This window comes from Mesoplodon mirus (assembly GCF_964341445.2).
Source record: "Mesoplodon mirus genome assembly, chromosome: 18".
NCBI lineage: Eukaryota > Metazoa > Chordata > Mammalia > Artiodactyla > Ziphiidae > Mesoplodon > Mesoplodon mirus.
In genome coordinates, this window is record NC_138994.1 from 55001656 (window position 1) to 55022851 (window position 21196).

A 21196-nucleotide genomic window follows, 5' to 3' on the forward strand; every position below is an offset into this window, starting at 1 on the left:
ACCTTATTATCATTTGAAAATATTTTAGCAAATGTCTCCTGAAGATGGTTTTCTATGTAACCATTATGGAAATTCTGAAATGGAAACCAAAATGTATACTATATGATTTTTAAATTAAAAAATACATTAAAATTTTAATTTGTGTTTTATATATGTAAATATATACGTGTTTATATAATTATATTCATATTTGGGAAAGCATAGAAACAAAACCTAGTATTTATTGAATGAGCAATAATTGATTTTAACTACCAGTAGAAATTGTATCAGTGAGAAAATTAATATTTTTTAAAGAATATATGAATGTGTAGCTTTCATAAATAAATAATCAGATCCTTTATAACCCTATTTTATTGTTTAGGTACTTCAGAGTATTGCCAATCATGTCCTTTTCACAAAAGAAGAGCACATGCGGCCTTTTAATGATTTTGTGAAAAGCAACTTTGATGCAGCACGAAGGTGAGCAGCCTGCTACTTAGCCAGTTGCTCTGTTTGGATCAAATATTTTCAGTTTCACTCAAGTCTATGTACTTGATCTACATGGAGCTCCTGTGTAGGTTTTTTTTCTTTTTTCTCTCTTGGTCAAGAACATAATCTTATTTTATTTCACTATAAAAGACAGTAATGAAATAAAATGATATTCTTTATAATCTGGTAGTAATTTCCATATTTAAAAACCAGGAGGGGGCCTCCCTGGTGGCGCAGTGGTTGAGAGTCCGCCTGCCGATGCAGGGGATACGGGTTCGTGCCCCGGTCTGGGAGGATCCCATATGCCGCGGAGCGGCTGGGCCCGTGAGCCATGGCCGCTGGGCCTGCGCATCCGGAGCCTGTGCTCCGCAACGGGGGAGGCCACAACAGTGAGAGGCCCGCATACCGCAAAAAAAAAAAAAAAACCAGGAGGGATTTTTGACATATATACTAAAATAAAGGATTTGAGTTTGACACAATATGGAGGAGAGGAAGAAGGAAAAAGATTTCTTTCAGTAAAAATGAAAACCAAACTGGTCCAGATAATGCATTATAGTGTATAGTCACAGGTTTTTTTGATGTTAGAATATTTTTGATACTTTAATTTGGATATGTATGTAAAGTAAAAAGTTACTCTTTAAACCACGTGATGCAAATGCATAAGATTTTGTTCATGAGTAACTGGATAACTGTTGAAGTTTTATGATTTTAGAAAACTTGAGTTCTCCTAGGTTCCCATAACTAACTAGCTGCTTCTCTTTATCTCTCTGAGTTGTTGGTTTATCTGTAGAGTAGGTATAACACTATGTTTGCCTGTGAGTTGATTTTAGAGAACCAAATGACATAACTTATGAGAAAGTGCTTTGTAAATGTAAGTTGATGTCAAGAATTCTACTTTTCGGGGCTTCCCTGCTGGCGCAGTGGTTGAGAGTCCGCCTGCCGATGCAGGGGACACGGGTTCGTGCCCCAGTCCGGGAAGATCCCACATGCCGCGGAGCGGCTGGGCCCGTGAGCCATGGCCGCTGAGCCTGCGCGTCCGGAGCCTGTGCTCTGCAACGGGAGAGGCCACAGCAGTGAGAGGCCCCACGTACCGCAAAAAAAAAAAAAAAAAAAAAGAATTCTCCTTTTCATATAGTGTGAATCTAATTGTTTTGGCTCACAGTCTAAGCTATACTTGTACAACACTCTCTTCCAATTTTTCATTATAGTTCCTGCGAATTTCTCTCTAATTGGAGTTTAAAAGGTGTACTGTTGGACTGCAAATCACATTGGAAAGAAAGTGAATGTCAGCATAGGATTTATATTCTGGCAGATTGACTACCCATAGAAAGTTAAAAGAACAAAGGTTCTGATCCTGGCTTTGACCTAAGAGGCCGTATAGCTTTGGGGAGGTCTTCTGTCTTGTCTGGGCCTCCGTTTCCTTATCTGTAAAGTACTGGCTTCTCTACAGAGTCTCATCTGTTTAAATTTCGTTGTCTGACCCAGAGCCTACTCTGAAGCTGTAGCCAGGTATCAGAAATGGAAGACCAACTTTCTCCTTGTCTCTTCTTGTTTCGTTTAATGATAGTCATGTGTGTGAATAAAACCTCCATATTTGTAATAGCAGTAATTTCACAACGTTACTTCACATAGATTTAATTCAAACATAGATATGAGTATATCTGGTTTTTGAAATTCTAATAACTTTGCATTTTTGAAGGTTTTTCCTTGATATAGCATCTGATTGTCCTACAAGTGATGCAGTAAATCATAGTCTTTCCTTCATCAGTGATGGCAATGTGCTTGCTTTACATCGTCTACTCTGGAACAATCAAGAGAAAATTGGCCAGTATCTTTCCAGCAACAGGTAAAATTTCCCTGTCATGGGGATATTGAAAAGTCTCAGCTTAAATTTTTTTTTTTAGTATTTATTTATTTATAACTTATTTTTGGCTGTGCTGGGTCTTAGTTGCAGCATGTGGGATCTTTGTTGAGGCATGCGGGATCTTTATTTGTGGCATGCGGACTTCTTAGTTGAGGCATGCATGTGGGCTCTAGTTCTCTGACCAGGGATCAAATCCGGGCCCCCTGCACTGGGCATGTGGAGTCTTACCCACTGGACCACCAGGGAAGGCCCAGTTTAAATTTATACCAATAAAATTATTGGTCATGAATAATGCTTTTTACTTTGCATCTCCTTAGATAAGAATTATGATTTGGAAAGAGAAATGTAGACTCTTTTTGAAAGTATATAGGCAACAGGTTAAGTCATATTAAATGATCAACCAACCTACATCAGTGCTACAGACTTTTATAAAAATATTAAGCTAAGAGGGAATTAATCTTCTGGTGGTCCAGTGGTTGGGACTCGGTGCTTTCACTGGGTTTGATCCTTGGTGGGGGAACTAAGAATCCTACAAGCCGTGCAGCACAGCCAAATAAAAAAAGAAAAAAAAATTAAGCTAAGAATTCACAAACTAGCCTTTTGGGTTTTTTTCTGGTTTGCAAACGTAATGTACAACAAGACATAGAGAAGTTTAAATATACTAGAAGTTCAAGGGAGTATTGGCATCTGAATCTGAAGAGCAGCTTAATTCTTAGGAATTTAATAATTAAAACATTGCTATTCTATTGCAATCCTATAATCCCATTTGTGATACTCTAAGTATATGCAAATAGCTTTATATAGACAATACTTAATAATTGAAGATTATTAATTTAGGAATTGTTTCATTTGCTGTTTTTAGTTAAAGTCTCTTGTAGCCTGAATCATTTGCTGTCCTTTCTAGTTATGTATGTTTATAAAGGGCCCAAATTCCTATGTATGAGTTCTCTTACAAAGGTAAAATGAGTCCAGATTACTTTTAAATGGCAATAAAAATGGTTTGTTCATTCATGGGAAAAATAGAAGACCATAAAGCTAAGGCTAGCAACTACTTAGGAGTTTAAAAGAGAGAGCATTTTAATCCTTTAAGAGTTGTTAATGGATTGAAGTAGACATGGGTATGACTAATATGTGCCTAAGATAGAAAGAGGAAGATGCTTTCTGTATCTGTGTGGCTCTTAAACTGTGGAACTTCTAAATGCAAACGTTCTTTTAAATGCATTTTTTAAGTGCAAACTCTTATATAACTTACAATCATATTCATGTAGTTTAATACTAGAGAGTTTTTCTTCAATTTGGTTTTTTAAAAAAAGACACATTCCAAACATACAAAGAAGTATAGACCATAATGTAACAGAGACCCATGTCTACCACCTAGCTTTAACATTATTTATTTTGCTGTAATTACTTCAGATCTTTATAACATTTTATTTCTTGGGGAAGAAAAGGTATTACTTCTCTCTTGTGTAACTGACAAGAAAAAGGAAATTACAGGTATAACATAGGTACATATAATATAGTTTTGTGTGGTTTAAAATTTTACAGCAGTGATACACTGAGTATAGTCTCGTCACACAATATTCTATTTGAGATTTATCATTTATTTAACTTAGTATTTCATTGAATGACTATATCACAGTTTATTTTTGCACTTCCTAAATGATGGATATTTAGGGTTTCCTGTTTTTTTGTTATTTTAAATAGTGATGTAATAAATATTCTTCATGTTTGTCTCCTTGTGTATTACCTAAATGTGTAATTGCCGAGTTCTGGGGTATACACAGCCTCAACTTTACTAGATATTGCCACATTACTTTTCACAGTGTACATGCTTATTTACATTTTGACAGCACTGTGTGAGAGTACCTCTTTATACACATCCTCATCAAAATTGGCCTTAGGGCTTCCCTGGTGGCGCAGTGGTTGAGAGTCCGCCTGCCGATGCAGGGGACACGGGTTCGTGCCCCGATCCCGGAAGATCCCACATGCCGCGGAGCGGCTGGGCCCGCGAGCCATGGCCGCGGAGCCTGTGTGTCCGGAGCCTGTGCTCCGCAACGGGAGAGGCCACAGCAGCGAGAGGCCTGCGTACAGCAAAAAAAAAAAAAAAAAAAAAAAAAAAAATTGGCCTTAGCAAACTTCATAATTTTTTGCCAGTTTGATGTTTGTGAAATAATGTCGTTATCTTTACTTTTAAATGTTTAATAGTTGTTGAAAATTCATATTTACCCTGATTAAGCAGAAATCTGATATCAGGGACAGTATGTCCACTTCCTAAAAAGTGGATCAGAATGTTATATTTACTTACTGATTGCCCATTTAATGGTAATGGATTAATACTAGAACAAAATGAATTTTTATGTGAATTTTGTAGTTTGGGGAGTGGTCATATTTCTAAGATGTCTCAGTGTAAACTTAAAACCCCTGAGCTCTTTTGGATGCTGTTTACAAATTAGCAGGAACCACCAGCTGACAGTAAAAAGAAAAGCAGCCAGTGACAATCTAAAGAAATGTGTTCTGCTAAATGTGAACTGCTACTTTTTTCCTAAGTAGTTTGCTATACCTAGGGATCACAAAGCTGTTGGAAGACGACCTTTTGATAAGATGGCAACGCTTCTTGCATACCTGGGTCCTCCAGAGCACAAACCTGTGGCAGATACACACTGGTCCAGCCTTAACCTTACCAGTTCAAAGTTTGAGGAATTTATGACTAGGTAAAGTATCACCTTGAAATGATGATTGCTTTCTTTTTCGATGAGATGCAAGGTTTACCACCAGGCCACTTGTTAGATATGCTTGTATATTTGATAGAGAATTATTAGGAAGGCTGTGCTTAATGACCGCATTGCCATGTTTTGGAATCCCACTTTTCTCTTACCCTATATATTGTTGAAATATGCTTTGTTTCATACTTGATTTTCTTATAAAAATAATAGCATCTTATTGAATAGTACTTTGTCATATTGTTTTGAGGTGTTTTTGCATTTAATAGTTAAAAGCGAGGGTAGATAACATTATTTTCATATTATAATTAGGGAAAACAGAGTTCAAAGTGAATAATTAATTTGCCTAAGATTCCATACCTGATTCATAGGTCCTTTGGTTCAAAGTGCAGAACTCTTTTTACTACACTGTAACATTTTTTAGAACCCTCCTGAAAATTAATGATACTAGCTTCTTTTAGATTGAGGCTCAGAAAATACAGTATACTTTAATATTGCTATAAAATTTCTGTAGACATTTGTTTTGAATCTCATTTAGATGGATTTAGTTTGGATCCTCATTGTTAGACATTCACCACTATGATGTTACAGTGAAGATAGTTTGCTGAATTCTTTAGTCTTTATAAAGTACCTTTCATACTACTTTGCACTTAGTCACTTAGTGTTTCATAGTGAGTGTGGGTTAAGTGTTTTGTTCATGGTGTGTGCCAGAGGCAGAAAGAAAAAAGCAGAATATGACATTCTGAAGTTAATTCACATTAACGATTTGCACATAATGTCCCGGGCATTTTAAGTGCCTGTTATTAATCATACTACATACAGGCCATAGTTTTGTACACATGACTCCCATATTTTGATACTGTTAAAAGAATGTATGAATGTATAACAATCTCCTTTCAAACTTAATTTTTATCTTTAGCTCTGTTACATTTTTCTGTGTAACAAATGTTTATTCCTATGTAATTAAAGGAATATTTCCATACAAAATTTTCATGTTACCTAGTTGAAAATTATACAGTCCAAAAATAGAAAACTATTTTTTATTCAACATTACTAAGGATGTCCTTGCCATTTTTCCATTTTTCAGAGAAAACCTCTTTATTACTCCTTTTACCTAAGACCCTACCTTCCTTACAAAACAACCTTCTGTCCTTTTGAACACTAAATGATGTAATATGTGTAAGATACTTAGAACAATGTCTGGTGTATATATAAAGTGTTTAATAAATATTAGGTGATATTTTTGTTCTAAGTTCCCACTGATGCTGAGACTCATTTTTCTTTTAAAAAAATGGAAATAGCTTTATAATGTTGTCAACCATAAAAATAAAAATTGTTAAATTATTCAAAACATAGAAATCTAAAAAAGAAAGTAAAAAGTTTTCAGTTATTTCATCCCTTAAAGATAATTCGGTTAACATTTGGCAGATAGCCTCCCAGTCATTTACCTATACACATGTGCACCTATTTCCCTTATCAAATGATATCTATGTTGTTTCCATTAATATTAAACAAATGCTGACCTGGTACAAGCAATATGATGAACTGAGGTAATACAACCTCTCCTCCCACCCCCAAGAAACATAGAAATACTAGGTAAAAGAAAATGTATTTTAATAATAAAGTAGCACAGGGAGATCAGCTCGTTGCTTTGTGATGACCTAGAGGGGAGGGTGGGAGGGAGGCTCAAGAGGGAGGGGGATATGAGGATATATGTATATATATAGCTGATTCACTTTGTTGTACAGGAGAAACTAACACAACATTGTAAATCAATTATACTCCAATAAAGATATTTTAAAAAATAATAAATGCAACATAGCTGGAAGAGAATTTTGGAGCAAATTACCTAGTATACAGTCAGTACAGAGAGATAAAGAAATGGAAAATATGAAAGAGTTTAAGAGATACAAGTGATAGAATGAGAAGGTCCAGCATGTCTAATAAATAGAGCTTAAAGAGAATTGTGAAGAGGTAATATATGAAAGACAACAAATGAGAATTTTCCAGGGTTGTTGAGTGACATAAATCTTCAGGTTAAAGACACACACTGACTACTGAGCCGAATATATAAAAATTAAACCATGCCTTTTTTGGAAGTATATTTAAATATATATAAGAGTATAATTATAAAAGTGATATTCAGAATCAGGGAGATTAGAATGGACTTTTAATAAATTGTGTTGGTACAACTGTACCAGTAAGTAACCACCTGGAAAAAGATAACGCTATTTGTGAGGATAAATTCCCATAAAGAAGAACATGTGGGCCTTTCTCACTCACTCAGAATCAGTAAGCCAGGAAAGAAAAGGTTGATAAACTGAACTCTTAAAAAACAAACAAGTAAGTAAAAACTCAAAAATTCCTGTCTAGAAAGAAAAATGATTAAAAACAATTCTATGGTTAATATCCCTGTCCAGTAGTTTTCTTAGCATTATCCTAAGAACCACTGTTTGTGGTTCAAAGAACAACACCTTGAATTTTTTGATACATGTTAACCACACTGCCCTTCAGAAAGCGTGTTGCTTTTAAAATATTTTGTCATTTTGTATATTTTATCATTGGTGCAGTTGTGGATTTTTGTAGATATTCAGTGGACAATGTAAAGTCTATGAGTTACTCTATTCTTTTTTTTCTTTCAGGCATCAAGTACATGAAAAAGAAGAGTTCAAAGCTTTGAAAACTTTAAGTATTTTCTACCAAGCTGGGACTTCCAAAGCTGGGAATCCTATATTTTATTATGTTGCACGGAGGTAAGAAACACTATGTTTTATCTTACCAGAGCTTTTAAAATGATATCAAATGTAGAGAGACAGGAAGTTTGGTTTTTCCCATTTGATTTTACTAGAATTGGAGACAAGTTTTTCTGGGAGAATGTAGCTGGGTAAACAGCCATCTTGTCCCTAAATGATGCTCAGTACATTAGAAATTGCTTTTCAGACTACCTGTTTCGTATTGGCTTCTCTTTGTTACATCAATTTTTTTATACCACGTTACAATGAATTAATTACCAAGAGTAAAAAAAATCACAATTTTTTATTTTCTGGTGTATTCTGATTAAATACTATCCATAACATGATACTCAGAAACTTCATTTTAAACGGAAATAAAACTTTAAGAGTCTGAGAACTTTTAGTAATATGCTGTGTAAGACAACATCAGGGTGATTTAACAAATAATTCAGAGACACTATGGGAAATTCCTATAAAGATATGGCACAGGTGACAGCCTGAAAACTTGATTGTATTTGTTCATGCTGTCTTTCAGTCAAGGCTGGTTCCTAGAAAACCTTTCTGGCAGTGCTCCTCCTTCACAATAGGTATAATGCTTGCATTGCTTTCCCTGCCATTGTCTTTTCCTTCTTGCCTCATTCTGCCTTCCTTTTGAGAACTTGTCTGTGACATTAGTCAGTTTTACTTCTTCCCATTTAGTGTGACATAAACTCATGGTAATTGAACCTTAGGGACAGTGTGATATAATAGAGAGACCACTGGCTTTGGAATCTCAAGGACTATGTTTACTCTTAGTTCTGCTGTTCCACTAGGCTCTAGGAATTAACCTTTCTGAATTACCTCAGTTTAACATAAATTGAGGAATTATGTCAGTAGACTTAATGGTCATGAATGGCAAAAAATTGGCAGTGTATAGGAAATAAATGGAGGTTGAGAAGTAGTGGCAGAGGAGTGAAAAAAGGAAGGTGGGAGGTGGGAAACTCAGTTAATTGGATAATTCAGATAGCGTTAACACCAAGAAGTCCTAAGAAATGGGGTGTTAGGGAATCAAGAGGGCATAGAAACTTGGATTTATCCTTAGCCCTCCTCTTTAACAACTCTGAGTAACATCTCTTCACCTTCCCATGAAAGTCTTCTCTCTACCTTTTATCTCAGATGCTGTTTCTAAATTGCTTAAGATGATTTTAATTTTCTTTTGCATTTGAGATGAACCGTATTTGTATTCCATCCCCAATCTTTAACACCACCAGTGTATTTTTTTTTTTTTTTTTTTTTTGCGGTACGTGGGCCTTTCACTGTTGTGGCCTCTCCCGTTGAGGAGCACAGGCTCTGGACGCACAGGCTCAGCGGCCATGGCTCACGGGCCCAGCCGCTCCGCGGCATGTGGGATCTTCCCGGACCGGGGCACGAACCCGTGTCCCCTGCATCGGCAGGCGGACTCTCAACCACTGCGCCACCAGGGAAGCCCCACCAGTGTATTTTGATTTTCCCTATTTTGTTGAAGTAATTAACAGTGAGACATTGGTAAGAGAGGTAGATAGACATGTGTCTCTCCCCCTGCTTTTAAATTCTTGTTAGTTTACAAGTCAGAAAGATTTCTGGAAAACCTCAAAGCTGAGTTTTTTCTTCAGGATCAGAGTGTAAGATTGTGTTCGTTCTCTGCAGTGGTCTGTACTATACAGGCCAAAAGGAAAGTAGCATGGGCCTGATGCAGACACCCTCTGTGGTATTAAATCAGTGGTATTTCCAAGAAACGTGTATAATATGGTGACTTGAGAGTGCTAAGGATTCTCAACTCTGCTGCTTCTTAGATAAGTTAATTTTTACGAATCTGTTTCTTCATATGTTAAAGAGGGGGAGATGCTTATAAAAACTATCCTGCCTACATCTCCCATAAAGTATTTTGTGACCTATAAAGTTCTGTACAGAGTATATTTGAGGCTTTCTTTTTTTGTTGTTTTTGTTTCGGGATATGACTTTGCTAATTTCAGATGTTTCAGTTTCTTACTTAGACCTACGAGACTGCCTGCCTCCTGGACTTCATTGTCACCTGGTGTGAAGCCTCAGGTCCAGGACAGATGAGCACGTAATAGTTCAGAGTAGAGAGAGGCCCAGGTCCTCCACTGTATACAAAAGCAGGAGAAGGTAGTAACTCAGCCAACTTTGTCAGAGAACACTTAGGTTTGACTTTTTGATATTCCTTTGTTTTTGTGGCTTAGACTACCATGTATTAGTTTATGTCTTGAGCTGTGGATTCCAGTCTCCTTATAGATACTCCACAGACATTTCTCACTTGAAATGTCCAAAATTTAATTCAGTGTATATTCAAATCAACTTCTTCTTCACACCATATTCTCTTTTTCAGTAGCATCACCATCCCTTCTCACTCTAGAAACCCTAATCATTTAAATCTTCCCTCTTTCTTTTATCCTCCTCATTATCAGTCACCACGTCTGATTTTAGTTGTGTGATCTAGGCACACCAATTAGGCTGTTTTAGTCAGGACCCTGTTATTACAAAGAAGTCATTCTTACTTTCTCAAGAAGATAGGCCTCAGGAAAAACATGAATTAGAGCAGGGCCTGCCCAGATGTAGACAGAACTTAGATGTCTGTCAGTCCTGGAACCGGCTTGCGCTAATTCTCTCTTGGCTTCACGTTCAACTCTACCTCAAGATTTTCCTCTTTCTGTATTTCTTCAGTTTTAGCCCCAGCTGGTCAGTCCTTCATTACTTCAACACTGCACACTTCAAATTCCAGAAGGAGAACGTGTTCAGCTAAAAATACCTGTTTGGCAAAGCCCTTAATGCTATATGCTGGCCAGCCAGTAGATTTCTGGCTGCCCCTAAGTCAAGTACTTGTTCCTAGCCTAGCAGTCATGTGATTCAGAATAACCTCCTAGTGCTATTCCTTTATCAGGGGCTGTTCTGTGTTTTAATTTTTTTTGAATTGAGTCTTAGTGGTTTAATATTACTTTTTGGTACTTTGGAAATGTCTTTTGAATTCATTCCCCCCCCCCACTGCCATTAGTGAGACTCTCTTATTAGCTTTAACCTGTACTAATGCAGCATTATTCTCCTACTACCTAAACCCCACATAACTACTTCCAGGTCATCTTTTTATTTATTTATTCATTCATTCATTCATTCATTTATGGTTGCATTGGGTCTTCATTGCTGCGCACGGGCTTTCTCTAGTTGCAGTGAGCAGGGGCTACTCTTCATTGCGGTGCTCAGGCTTCTCACTGCAGCGGCTTCTCGTTGCAGAGCACGGGCTCTAGGCGCACAGGCTTCAGTAGTTGTGGCACACGGGCTTCGGTAATTGTGGCTCACGGGCTCTAGAGCCCAGGCTCAGTAGTTGTGGCACATGGGCTTAGTTGCTCCGTGGCATGTGGGATCTTCCTGGGCCAGGGCTCGAACCCGTGTCCCCTGCATTGACAGGCTACTTCCAGGTCATCTGAACGTTGCTTCTGGAGGCAGTTTCCAGTTCAAATCTAATCTTGTCTCTCTCCATTTGTTAAATAGAGTCCCCATATAAAGTCCAGGTTCATATAAAGTCAGGCATGCTGGGTGCTCCATAATTTTGACCTTATTTAGTTTCTAATCTTTTCCTGCTATTCCCTCCTATACACTTTTGCTCCTAGCCTGTAATAGTTAAAGTACCATAAATATAAGGACAGTTTTTGCAGCATTGTTTATAGCGGCAAAAAACTGAAAATAATATAACTGTGTATCAAAAGGAAATTGTTGAATAAATAATGATGCATCTCTATATGGAATAATATGCAATGTGTTAAATCTAGTTTGCTTGTTACCAGTGATAGAAATGAAATTTAAACTTGTGTAAACCAGGAGAGATATCAATTGCCACATGTACCCAAGAAGATCAAGAGATGGACTGGCTTCTTGCATGACTACGTGCAGAGCTTTGAACAGTGTCATCTGGAGAACATCTGTCTTCTCTGTGTCTTGACTCTACTTTCTTTGTGTTGATTTTATTCCCAGGCAGCTCTTCCTAAGCTATAGCCAGTGATGGTTTGTGTTCTCCCAGCTTAACAACCCAGTGGAAAAACACTTCTTTCCCAGTAGTAACAGCAAAAGTACTGGTCTTATTGGCCTGAGTCACCTGCCAATTTCTGAGGCTTTCACTATGGCAAGGGGAATGGAATTTCTTGGTTGTCTATGCCCGAATTATGTGCCTATCCCTGGAGCTCAGTGGTGAAGCCAGCTTGAACTGCATGAACTAAAAGGGGTGGGGGGATGGGAGCAGGGTTTCCCAAAGGGAAATTGGATTGCCGATATCAGAATGAGGAAAAATGGATTCTGAGCAGGAGAAAGTAACAGAAGTCCTCTAATGCACCTTTAAAAAGATCCAGAAGGACGGCTCTGACACTTATCATGCAAGGTGCAGAGGAATGTGGGTGTGTATGTGCACAGGCATATGATATGTATAGACTGTGAAGTGTGTGAAAGTATACACATTAAACTGTTCACATTGCTTATCTCAGGGGAGTATGATTGGAGCAGGTAGAGGATCAATTATAGTATTTCTGTTATATATTTCTGTTGTTTGACTTGTTGCCAGGGGCACATATTATTTTTGTCAGAGTAATTAAAAATATAAAACCTGAAAGTGCAATGAAGAGTTTTCCTCTTAGGAATATTGTGATACCTGGCAATTGCTTTTTGGGTGTCAGTAGTAATAATGATAATAGCTAAAACTTACTGAGTGCTTTCTCTGCATCAGGCAAACTGTGCATATTATATACTTTTTCATTTAACCCTTCAAGTAACTTGCTGAGCTATTATTATTACCAGTGATTGATTTGTGTGTAAACTGAAATTTAGAGAAATTGTTAGTCATTCACAAATGTAGGTATCAATCAGAATGACCTGGAAAATTAAAACAATCAAATGTATATATCCCAAGGCCCTACCTGAGCTGCCAAATCAAAATTTCAGGGTAGAGCCTAATCTATGTATCTAACAGACATCCCAAGTGATTCATGCTCGTCAGTTTATTACTAGTTTGTTTGGGAGTCTCACTGGTCAGGTATTTAATTCATGGTGGCACAACTAGTAAGAATCAGAGTTGGGTTTCAAACCTTAACAACTGTACTATTAATAACATGGTTATTAAAAAGATAACATGTTTATTATCACTGTTAAAATTATACACTAAGTTTCTAGGTTAAATCAGTCTTTGTAGACCAGCATGAAAATCTTACCAGTAGTTATGGGACATATTTCTGTAGGGATGAATTCTGAATTCTTGGCATCAGATTTACAAATGACCTTTTGCAATAAAAGACAAACGTTTACTCTAAGATAATTTTGTCATTGGAGCAGCTGTAGTCTGCATTCCAAAGGTTAGCCGAATTGGAACCTTTTTTACTGTAACAGCGTATTACTATTACACATTAATGGAATATGGTGACACAGATAGATGTATTGTTTTGTACAGCAGCTGTCCCCAACCTTTTTGGCACCAGGGACCGGTTTCGTGGAAGAACAGTTTTTCCACAGACCCGGCGGGGGTGGGGGGAGTGGAATGGCTCAGGTGGTAATGTGAGCAATGGTTCAGGCAGCAATGCGGGTGATGGGGAGCTGATGGGGAGCGGCAGAGGCAGCTTCCCCCGCTTGCCTACCACTCCGCTCCTGCTGTGCAGCCCAGGTCCTAACAGGCCTGGGGGTTGGGGACCCCTGTTGTAGAGCACTGTAGTTTATCCTTTTGTCTACTTAATAAAAAATAAAATAAATACAAAAACAACACACGCCACTCCTTAGTCCCCATCCCCAACCCCCTGTCCTTTACACACACACACACACACACACACACACACACACACAGAAGCATACTTTGATTAAACGTTGCCAACATAATTTCTTCTGTTATACCTTTAATGTAAAAACCTGAGTTTCAACTCAGTTTTGCAAACATTTAAAAGCAAACGTGGTATTTTGCCTTTTTTAGCATTTATAAGGGAGGAAACCATCATGTTAAGGTAATAATTAAGCTTACACAATTAAAAATTGCAAACAACCAAATTAAACTAGGATATGATAATTTACTCAGAAGTAAGTTGAAATAAATTTGATTTTCTTAGTGTGCTTGTCATTCAGCAGATATAATGAACTGAGATAGCAATGCAAACAGTCCAAGTCCACTTCAGCCTGAGTGTACACAAAACATCAAAAATATTACATAGAAAAGAAAGTGAGTGCTGTCCATTGCATTCAGTATGGTGCCACCACTTGTTGTGTTCATGGTTGTGGCTATCGTCACTTCTGTATTCTTAGTTGTCTTGGGATTTGAAGTTGTCTTGGGATCCAGAGATATTTGGAGCTCTGGAGTTGTCTTGGGATTTGAAGTTGTCTTGGGATCCAGAGATATTTGGAGCTCTGGAGTTGTCTTGGGATTTGGGGTTGTCTTAGAATTTGGGCTGATCTCCTGAGAAGTTGTCATAGAACTGGAGGTCATTAGTGTTGGAGTTAACCACAAAGGGTCACCAACCAACAGGAGGAGCAGACTGAGTAATAGCTTGAACATCATTTTCCTGTTTCAAAATAATTACGGAAAATTAATCTAACACTTGGATCACAAACAAATCTAAGAACTTGCTTTTTTAAAAGTGGTGGTGAGGGGGCAGGGGGAATGAAGGAAACCTTATCTCAGCACTGGGGAAATGCCAACCTTGGTTTAACAAATTTCACAGTTTTTAAGATAAAAGGAAATTCAGAAGAGATCGATATCAACTCCTCCATTTTACAGATGGGCTCAGACAAAGGCAAAAGGATGCATATCTAAAAATTACCAGAACTAGAACTTGAGCCTGAGTCTTAGTCTAGTGTTCTTTAGTAGATGGGGGCTATGACATAGGCATAGTATAGACATATACCAAAAGTTTACTAGTAAACCATTTTTAAAGTAAGGCTAATTTCTTTTAAATCATATATTCAAATCTAATGGTTTGCCATATTTGAGATAAAGCAGCTAGCCCATGTTGAACATGGCTAACTATTCTTTTTTTTAACTTAAAGCTCAAACTTTAATTTTAGAAATCTAATATATGCTAAAATTTACATTTGGTTCTAATGTATAATTGAGAAAATTTCAAATTAATATTACCTTTTGATGTTTTTTCTTTGAAGATTAAAACTTCAGGCTTTCTCCAGTGTCCCGTGGGGGATCTAATTTCTCACTCACTGTGTGCTGTTTAAATAAAATTAGTAAGTCACATGTTATAAACTTGACCTGCTATTTGCTCTTTGTAAATAACCTATTGAGTGCTTTCCAAACTGGTGCAAACAGATGGACTGTGGCAGAAATCAAGGAATTCAAATAAAGTTCCTCTAAAATCTAGTGTCTTATTTAAAGAACTCTGTGAATACCACTTTGTTATTCCTCTTATCCATGTGTATATTAGTGAATGTCTTCATTGGATTAACACTAACTGGAGGAATATACTCTTTGCCTGCTGTGATTATCATGACTTAAAATCAAGTAAGTATATTACAGATAGATTTTTTTTCTTAAAGCATCTTGTATATATGTTTAGAGGGTAGGTAGTTTTTGGCTAGGATTATTTTGAAGTTTTAAAAATAATTCAAGAATATAGCATTCTAGGAGTTTAATTTCTAGTAAATAAGTATTCTATTAGAATAGAAGTTAAACTTTATTAACATAAAGCTAAATAAGAAAAGAATTGCATATGAAAGTGATACTTTTCATATTGAATTTGCAAAGATTTTTTTTAGTACATTAAATCACCCACATTGAAGCACATTAAGTGAATTCTTTAAAGGAATTTCATCTTTTGGTCACTCCTTTTCCTTGATAAGTTGTATACAGGGAAGTTGGGTTGTATTGTGCTAATGTTTTCATCACATTAGCCGGCTCTTTTAAAAAATTGCAGAGCTGTGAACAATGGTGTTGACGTACAAGGAAATGGCTGCATAAGTGGCAGAAGCGCAAGTCAGTACATGTTTCTGACTTGGTTTACTTTGCTATGTAGGTTTCTTTTTCCTCCTGAATGAAGAGAACCAGTGCTTGCTAAATCTTATTTATATTAGGTACATATTGTATAGAACCTAACTTAACTGGACATTTGTGTGATCAGACCTAAGAAGTAAATATAAAAAGCCTCAGAGTAGATATTATAAGTCAGAGTACTAAGATAATGCACAGATAACTTTTTATTGATGCTTCAAACACCTCAATCTCAACTTATTTAAAATTTTAAATTCAACATTTTCCCCTTCCTATTCTTATACCCAGATATGTTGGGTTGGCTAAAATGTTCGTTTGGGTTTTTTGGTAAGATCTTATGGAAAAAGCCGAACGAACTTTTTGGCCAATACATATTTTTCTCATAGTCTCCTTCTCAGTTAACTATGTCATTACCCAGCCAAATGGCTCTCCAACCTTGAACTTCTTATTGTCTTCTTATTGATCTTAAGCTGCCCAAGCCTCTTGATGATAATTAAGTAAAATTAAAAATTCTGAACACTCCAGCACTTAAATATTCCCCCGCCCCCCCAAAAATTATTTGGAATTATTTAGGTCTTTAAATACCTCCAACTTCTTTATCTTTGTGCAGCTTTCCCCATCTGCCCAAAGTATTTCTTCCTCATTCAAAATTGCATTCTTCCTTCAAGGTCTAACTCTGATGGCAGCACCTTTTATGAGAGCCTTCCTTAATTCTATACTTCAGAATCAGACATTTTAGGATTTCATACTTCTAGAGCACTTATCAGGGTCTGTTTTTTTACTATAGATGTATCCTCAGTCTTTCTTCAACCAATTCTGGCTTCCTTGTGATCAGGTACTACTACTTTTTTTTTTTTTTTAACGTCTTTATTGGAGTATAATTGCTTTACAATGGTGTGTTAGTTTCTGCTTTATAACAAAGTGAACCAGTTATACATATACATCTGTTCCCATATCTCCTCCCTCTTGCGTCTCCCTCCCTCCCACCCTCCCTATCCCACCCCTCTAGGTGGTCAGGTACTACTTCTTATTCTTGGTACCTGGTAGCACAGTGAGTACTTGTACATAATAGGGGACAACAAACATTGGAATTTACTGAAACATCTCTTTTTTGTTTTTCATGTCTGAGGGCTGATATCATTAGTGATGTCTAAAATAAGAGACATTTGGTCATTTGCAGTTTTCCCTGCATTATAAAGTCCTATTTCTACTTTCTGGCAGCTGTTTTGAGAGGATTTCTTTATTTGTATGATGTGGATCATAATGTACATTCATATCCTTTACCTGTGTTATATAACAAAAATTCAACCGAGTAAATTTTAAAGATCTAATTGGTTTTATTTGAACAATTCATGAATCGGACAGCATCCCATCTAACAAGTAGAGAGGAGCTCCAAAGGATTATGGAAAGGGAAAGTTTTTGTTTTCCACATCTTTATTGGAGTATAATTGCTTTACAATGTTGTGTTAGTTTCTGCTGTCCAACAAAGTGAATCAGCTATATGTATACATATATCCCCGTATCCCCTCCCTCTTGAGCCTACCTCCCACCCTCCCTTGGATCCCACCCCTCTAGCTTATCACAAAGCATCGAGTTGATCTCCCTGTGCTATTCAGCAGCTTCCCACTAACCATCCATTTTACATGTGGTAGTGCATATATGTCCATGCTACTCTCTTACTTCGTCCCAGCTTCCCCTTCCCCTGCTGTGTCTGTCTATGTCTTTACTCCTGCCCTGCCACTAGGTTCATCAGTACCATTTTTTTTAGATTTATGGAAAGTTTTTAAAGGCAAGACAAGGAAGTCATAAAAGTTATTTCAGGCTTAAGTAACCTACCGTGGGGGATGGACGGGGGATGGACAGGGTCTGTCTGTGTGGCAGATTATCTCGTCTTCCTTTTGGTGCTGACCAGAAAATTTCACTCTGACTGGTTAGGATTACATTCCTGGAGAAGGTTGTAACTGCAGTTAGGTTGGGTTAGGTATTAAGTCTCGGTTTTAGCACAAGTGACTCCATTTTGGGCTTGTTGTTTCTTTTTTTTTTTTTTTTTTTTCAATAGTATGTAGTAGCCAGTGGCTTTTCAGTGTGGACAGTTACGTTTCAAAAATCTTTTTGGAAGCTTCCTGAGAAAGTGGATATGCAAATGTGCAAAAACAGGCTATTGTTATGTTAGACTCAAATGTGAGTACCTTTTAGAATTGTACATAAGCAGTATTACAGTAAAATTTCAGCCTCTTCACTGTAGGAATCTAATACAGGAAAAAGAACACGTTTCTCCTTAGTGGCAAAATACATGTTCTGAGGGGAAATGTCTGTCTTTGAACAAGTTTGTCTTCCAGTATTATTACAGTATAATACCATAAGCCTGTTATCTAATTTTGGCTTGTTATTTATTCTTGTTTTTCATTATAAATGAAGAAGAGTGATTTAATTTTAAAAAGAGGCTCTTCTGTTTCCTTCTCTTGGATAATGGTATCTTCATCCACCTTGAGTTTTAAATGGAAGGCTAAGCAGCAATCTTCATTTCTACCTGCTCTTAACCACATACATCTGACTAATCACTAAGTCCTGTTGATTCTGCCTCAAAAAATTTTTTGTACTTTATCCTTACATTACAGACTCAGTTTGTAGCTTTATCAGTTGCCTAAGCTGGGGTTAGCAAACTTGTTTGTCAAAGGAGCAGTAGTAAATATTTTAGGCTTTATAAGCCACATAAAGTTTTTCTTCTTTTCTTGTTTTTGTTTTGTTTGTTAACTGCTCTTTAGAAATATAAGAGCTGATCTCTGGGTCCTCGGTGCCTGGCATACAGTAGGTTTTCAGTAAACTCTGTTAGGGCAGATAAGCGTCCAGCAGACCAGCTTGCTGCCCAAGTGGGGAGGTGGGGGGCTATGTGGTGGGAAAGGGAGAGACAGTTCACAAAGCTGCACGCTGACCCTTAGGGGTGGAACTGTGTGGCTGGGGGTACAGACAGGGAAGGGCAGTGTTTACCAGTCTCCTCCTAGGTAACAACAAACAAGAGGAAGCAAATCTGACACCGGATTCTGCTAAAGTAGGAATCTAACCTTAAAGGTAAACCCTAACCCTAAGGTTAAAGAATAATTCCTTGCCTCAAGTATTTTAAATTTACATTTTCGCAAAGCGGGTTAACACAAACGGAGGAGGCACAAGCCACACACACACACACACACACACACACACACACACACACACACACACTATATATATATATATATATATATATATATATATATGCCATTTTTAGCTTGTAGGTCATACAAAAACAGGCCACAAGTAGCATGTGGACAGGATATCGCCAGTGGACCATAGTTTGCTGCACTCTGTTCTAGGCTGTTGAAATAACTTTCTATTTGGATTCTTTGTCACCGGTATGTTACCCCATCCCCTCCTTCTTCCACATTACTGCCAGAATGATCTCTCTAAAATATGACTGTGTGTCTTTTAGATAAAACCTTTTATGTGCTCTATTAACTAAGTTTTTATACTTAAGGCATTCATATACCACCTCTGGGGTTTTTGCGTTCCTTCATAAGATCTATCCTATTAGTTACTCAATATTTTTTATTGACTTTTTTCTTAAAGGAAATTTTGTATTATACCATAAACAGAAAATTAGTATTGATTGCCATAACTAGAAAACCAGCAAACAAAAGATAACAGTAAAAAAGAAATACAGAATTATTAAATGACTGTTTCATATACCACCCCATCATATAGGTACCACACTTCAAAAAACCACTGACTTATAAAGTAAACCTTTTTTCCTTAGCATCATATAAGTCTCTTCATAATCTTTTACACTGTTCCCAGTAGTTGCAAGAGTGCTGCACTAAAGCAGGAGATTGAACGTCATTTTGGTAAGAGGCTAGAGACGCTGGCCTCACTCTGGAAATCTCACGATGCTGTCGTCATTGACACGGTTCCAAGTCAGCCTTGTGTGCTTTCTGGGCTGTTCTCAGGAGAGTGATTAGGGCATTTAGGTGGCTTCCGTGTCCTGGCTATTGTAAATAGAGCTGCAGTGAACATTGGGGTACATGACTCATTTTGAATTATGGTTCTCTCAGGGTATATGCCTAGTAGTGGGATTGCTGGGTCGTATGGTAGTTCTATTTTTAGTTTTTTAAGGAACCTCCGTACTGTTCTCCATAGTGGCTGTATCAATTTACATTCCCACCAACAGTGTATGAGGGTTCCCTTTTCCCCACACCCTCTCCAGCATTTATTGTTTGTAGATTTTTTGATGATGGCCATTCTGACCGGTGTGAGATGATATCTCATTGTAGTTTTGATTTACATTTCTCTAATGATTAACGATGTTGAGCATTCTTTCATGTGTCTGTTGGCAGTCTGTATATCTTCTTTGGAGAAATGTCTATTTAGGTCTTCTGCCCATTTTTGGATTGGGTTGTTTGTTTTTTTCATATTGAGCTGCATGAGCTGCTTGTAAATTTTGGAGATTAATCCTTTGTCAGTTGCTTCATTTGCAAATATTTTCTCCCATTCTGAGGATTGTCTTTTCGTCCTGTTTATGGTTTCCTTTGCTGTGCAAAAGCTTTTAAGTTTCATTAGGTCCCACTTGTTTATTTTTGTTTTTATTTCCATTCCTCTAGGAGCTGGGTCAAAAAGGATCTTGCTGTGATTTATGTCATAGAGTGTTCTGCCTGTGTTTTCCTCTAAGAGTTTGATAGTGTCTGGCCTTACATTTAGGTCTTTAATCCATTTTGAGTTTATTTTTGTGTATGGTGTTAGGGAGTGTTCTAATTTCATTCTTTTACATGTAGCTGTCCAGTTTTCCCAGCACCACTTATTGAAGAGGCTGTCTTTTCTCCATTGTATATTCTTGCCTCCTTTATCAAAGATAAGGTGACCATATGTGCGTGGGTTTATCTCTGGGCTTTCTATCCTATTCCATTGATCTATATTTCTGTGGGGTTTTTTGCCAGTACCCTACTGTCTTGATTACTGTAGCTTTGTAGTATAGTCTGAAGTCCGGGAGCCTGATTCCTCCAGCTCCGTTTTTCTTTCTCAAGATTGCTTTGGCTATTTGGGGTCTTTTTACACCACATTTTCTTTATCCGTTTGCCCATTGATGGATACTTAGGTTGTTTCCACATCTTGGCTATTTTTAATAATGTTGCAATAAACATGTGAGTACATAGAATATTATTTTCCTGTTCATCTATTGGACTTTTAGCTCCTAGATCTTAGATGTCTTTATCTGGATACACAGAGAATCCAGCAGAGCATGTGCCATTTCATAGAACACTTAATAAATGAACTTAGCTTTTAATTATTATATGTATGTAATCATTCAGTGCCAGTGTTAAGACTAGTCGCCAGTTTTAATTATGGACACACATGACTGTAGTTTAAAGGAAGAAGACTTGATTTAATAACAGTGATTAG

General features: G+C 37.2%; 1 protein-coding gene and 1 long non-coding RNA gene across 8 annotated transcripts in view; one reads left to right on the top strand and one right to left on the bottom strand.

Annotated features, from left to right (window-relative positions):
* The window catches only part of NF1 (neurofibromin 1), a 259294-nt gene that overhangs the window by 149419 nt on the left and 88679 nt on the right, over positions 1–21196 (top strand). For 6 of the 7 annotated variants that reach the window (XR_014291882.1, XM_082603382.1, XM_082603380.1 and 3 more), the window contains 4 exons: positions 362–459; positions 2168–2314; positions 4897–5043; positions 7695–7805. Coding sequence is in view for 6 of the 7 variants with exons in the window: in XM_082603382.1 (XP_082459508.1) it covers positions 362–459; positions 2168–2314; positions 4897–5043; positions 7695–7805 (503 nt within the window). In the remaining variant the exon portion in view is untranslated. Of the gene's footprint in view, positions 1–361; positions 460–2167; positions 2315–4896; positions 5044–7694; positions 7806–9784; positions 13602–21196 lie in introns of those variants that run through there. The other variant, XM_082603385.1, reaches the window with a different exon arrangement.
* LOC309793116 lies at positions 13830–15075 on the bottom strand. Its single transcript, XR_014291883.1, has 2 exons — positions 14911–15075; positions 13830–14338 (listed from the first exon to the last, which is right to left on the bottom strand). It is a non-coding gene; the product is annotated as an uncharacterized lncRNA (long non-coding RNA).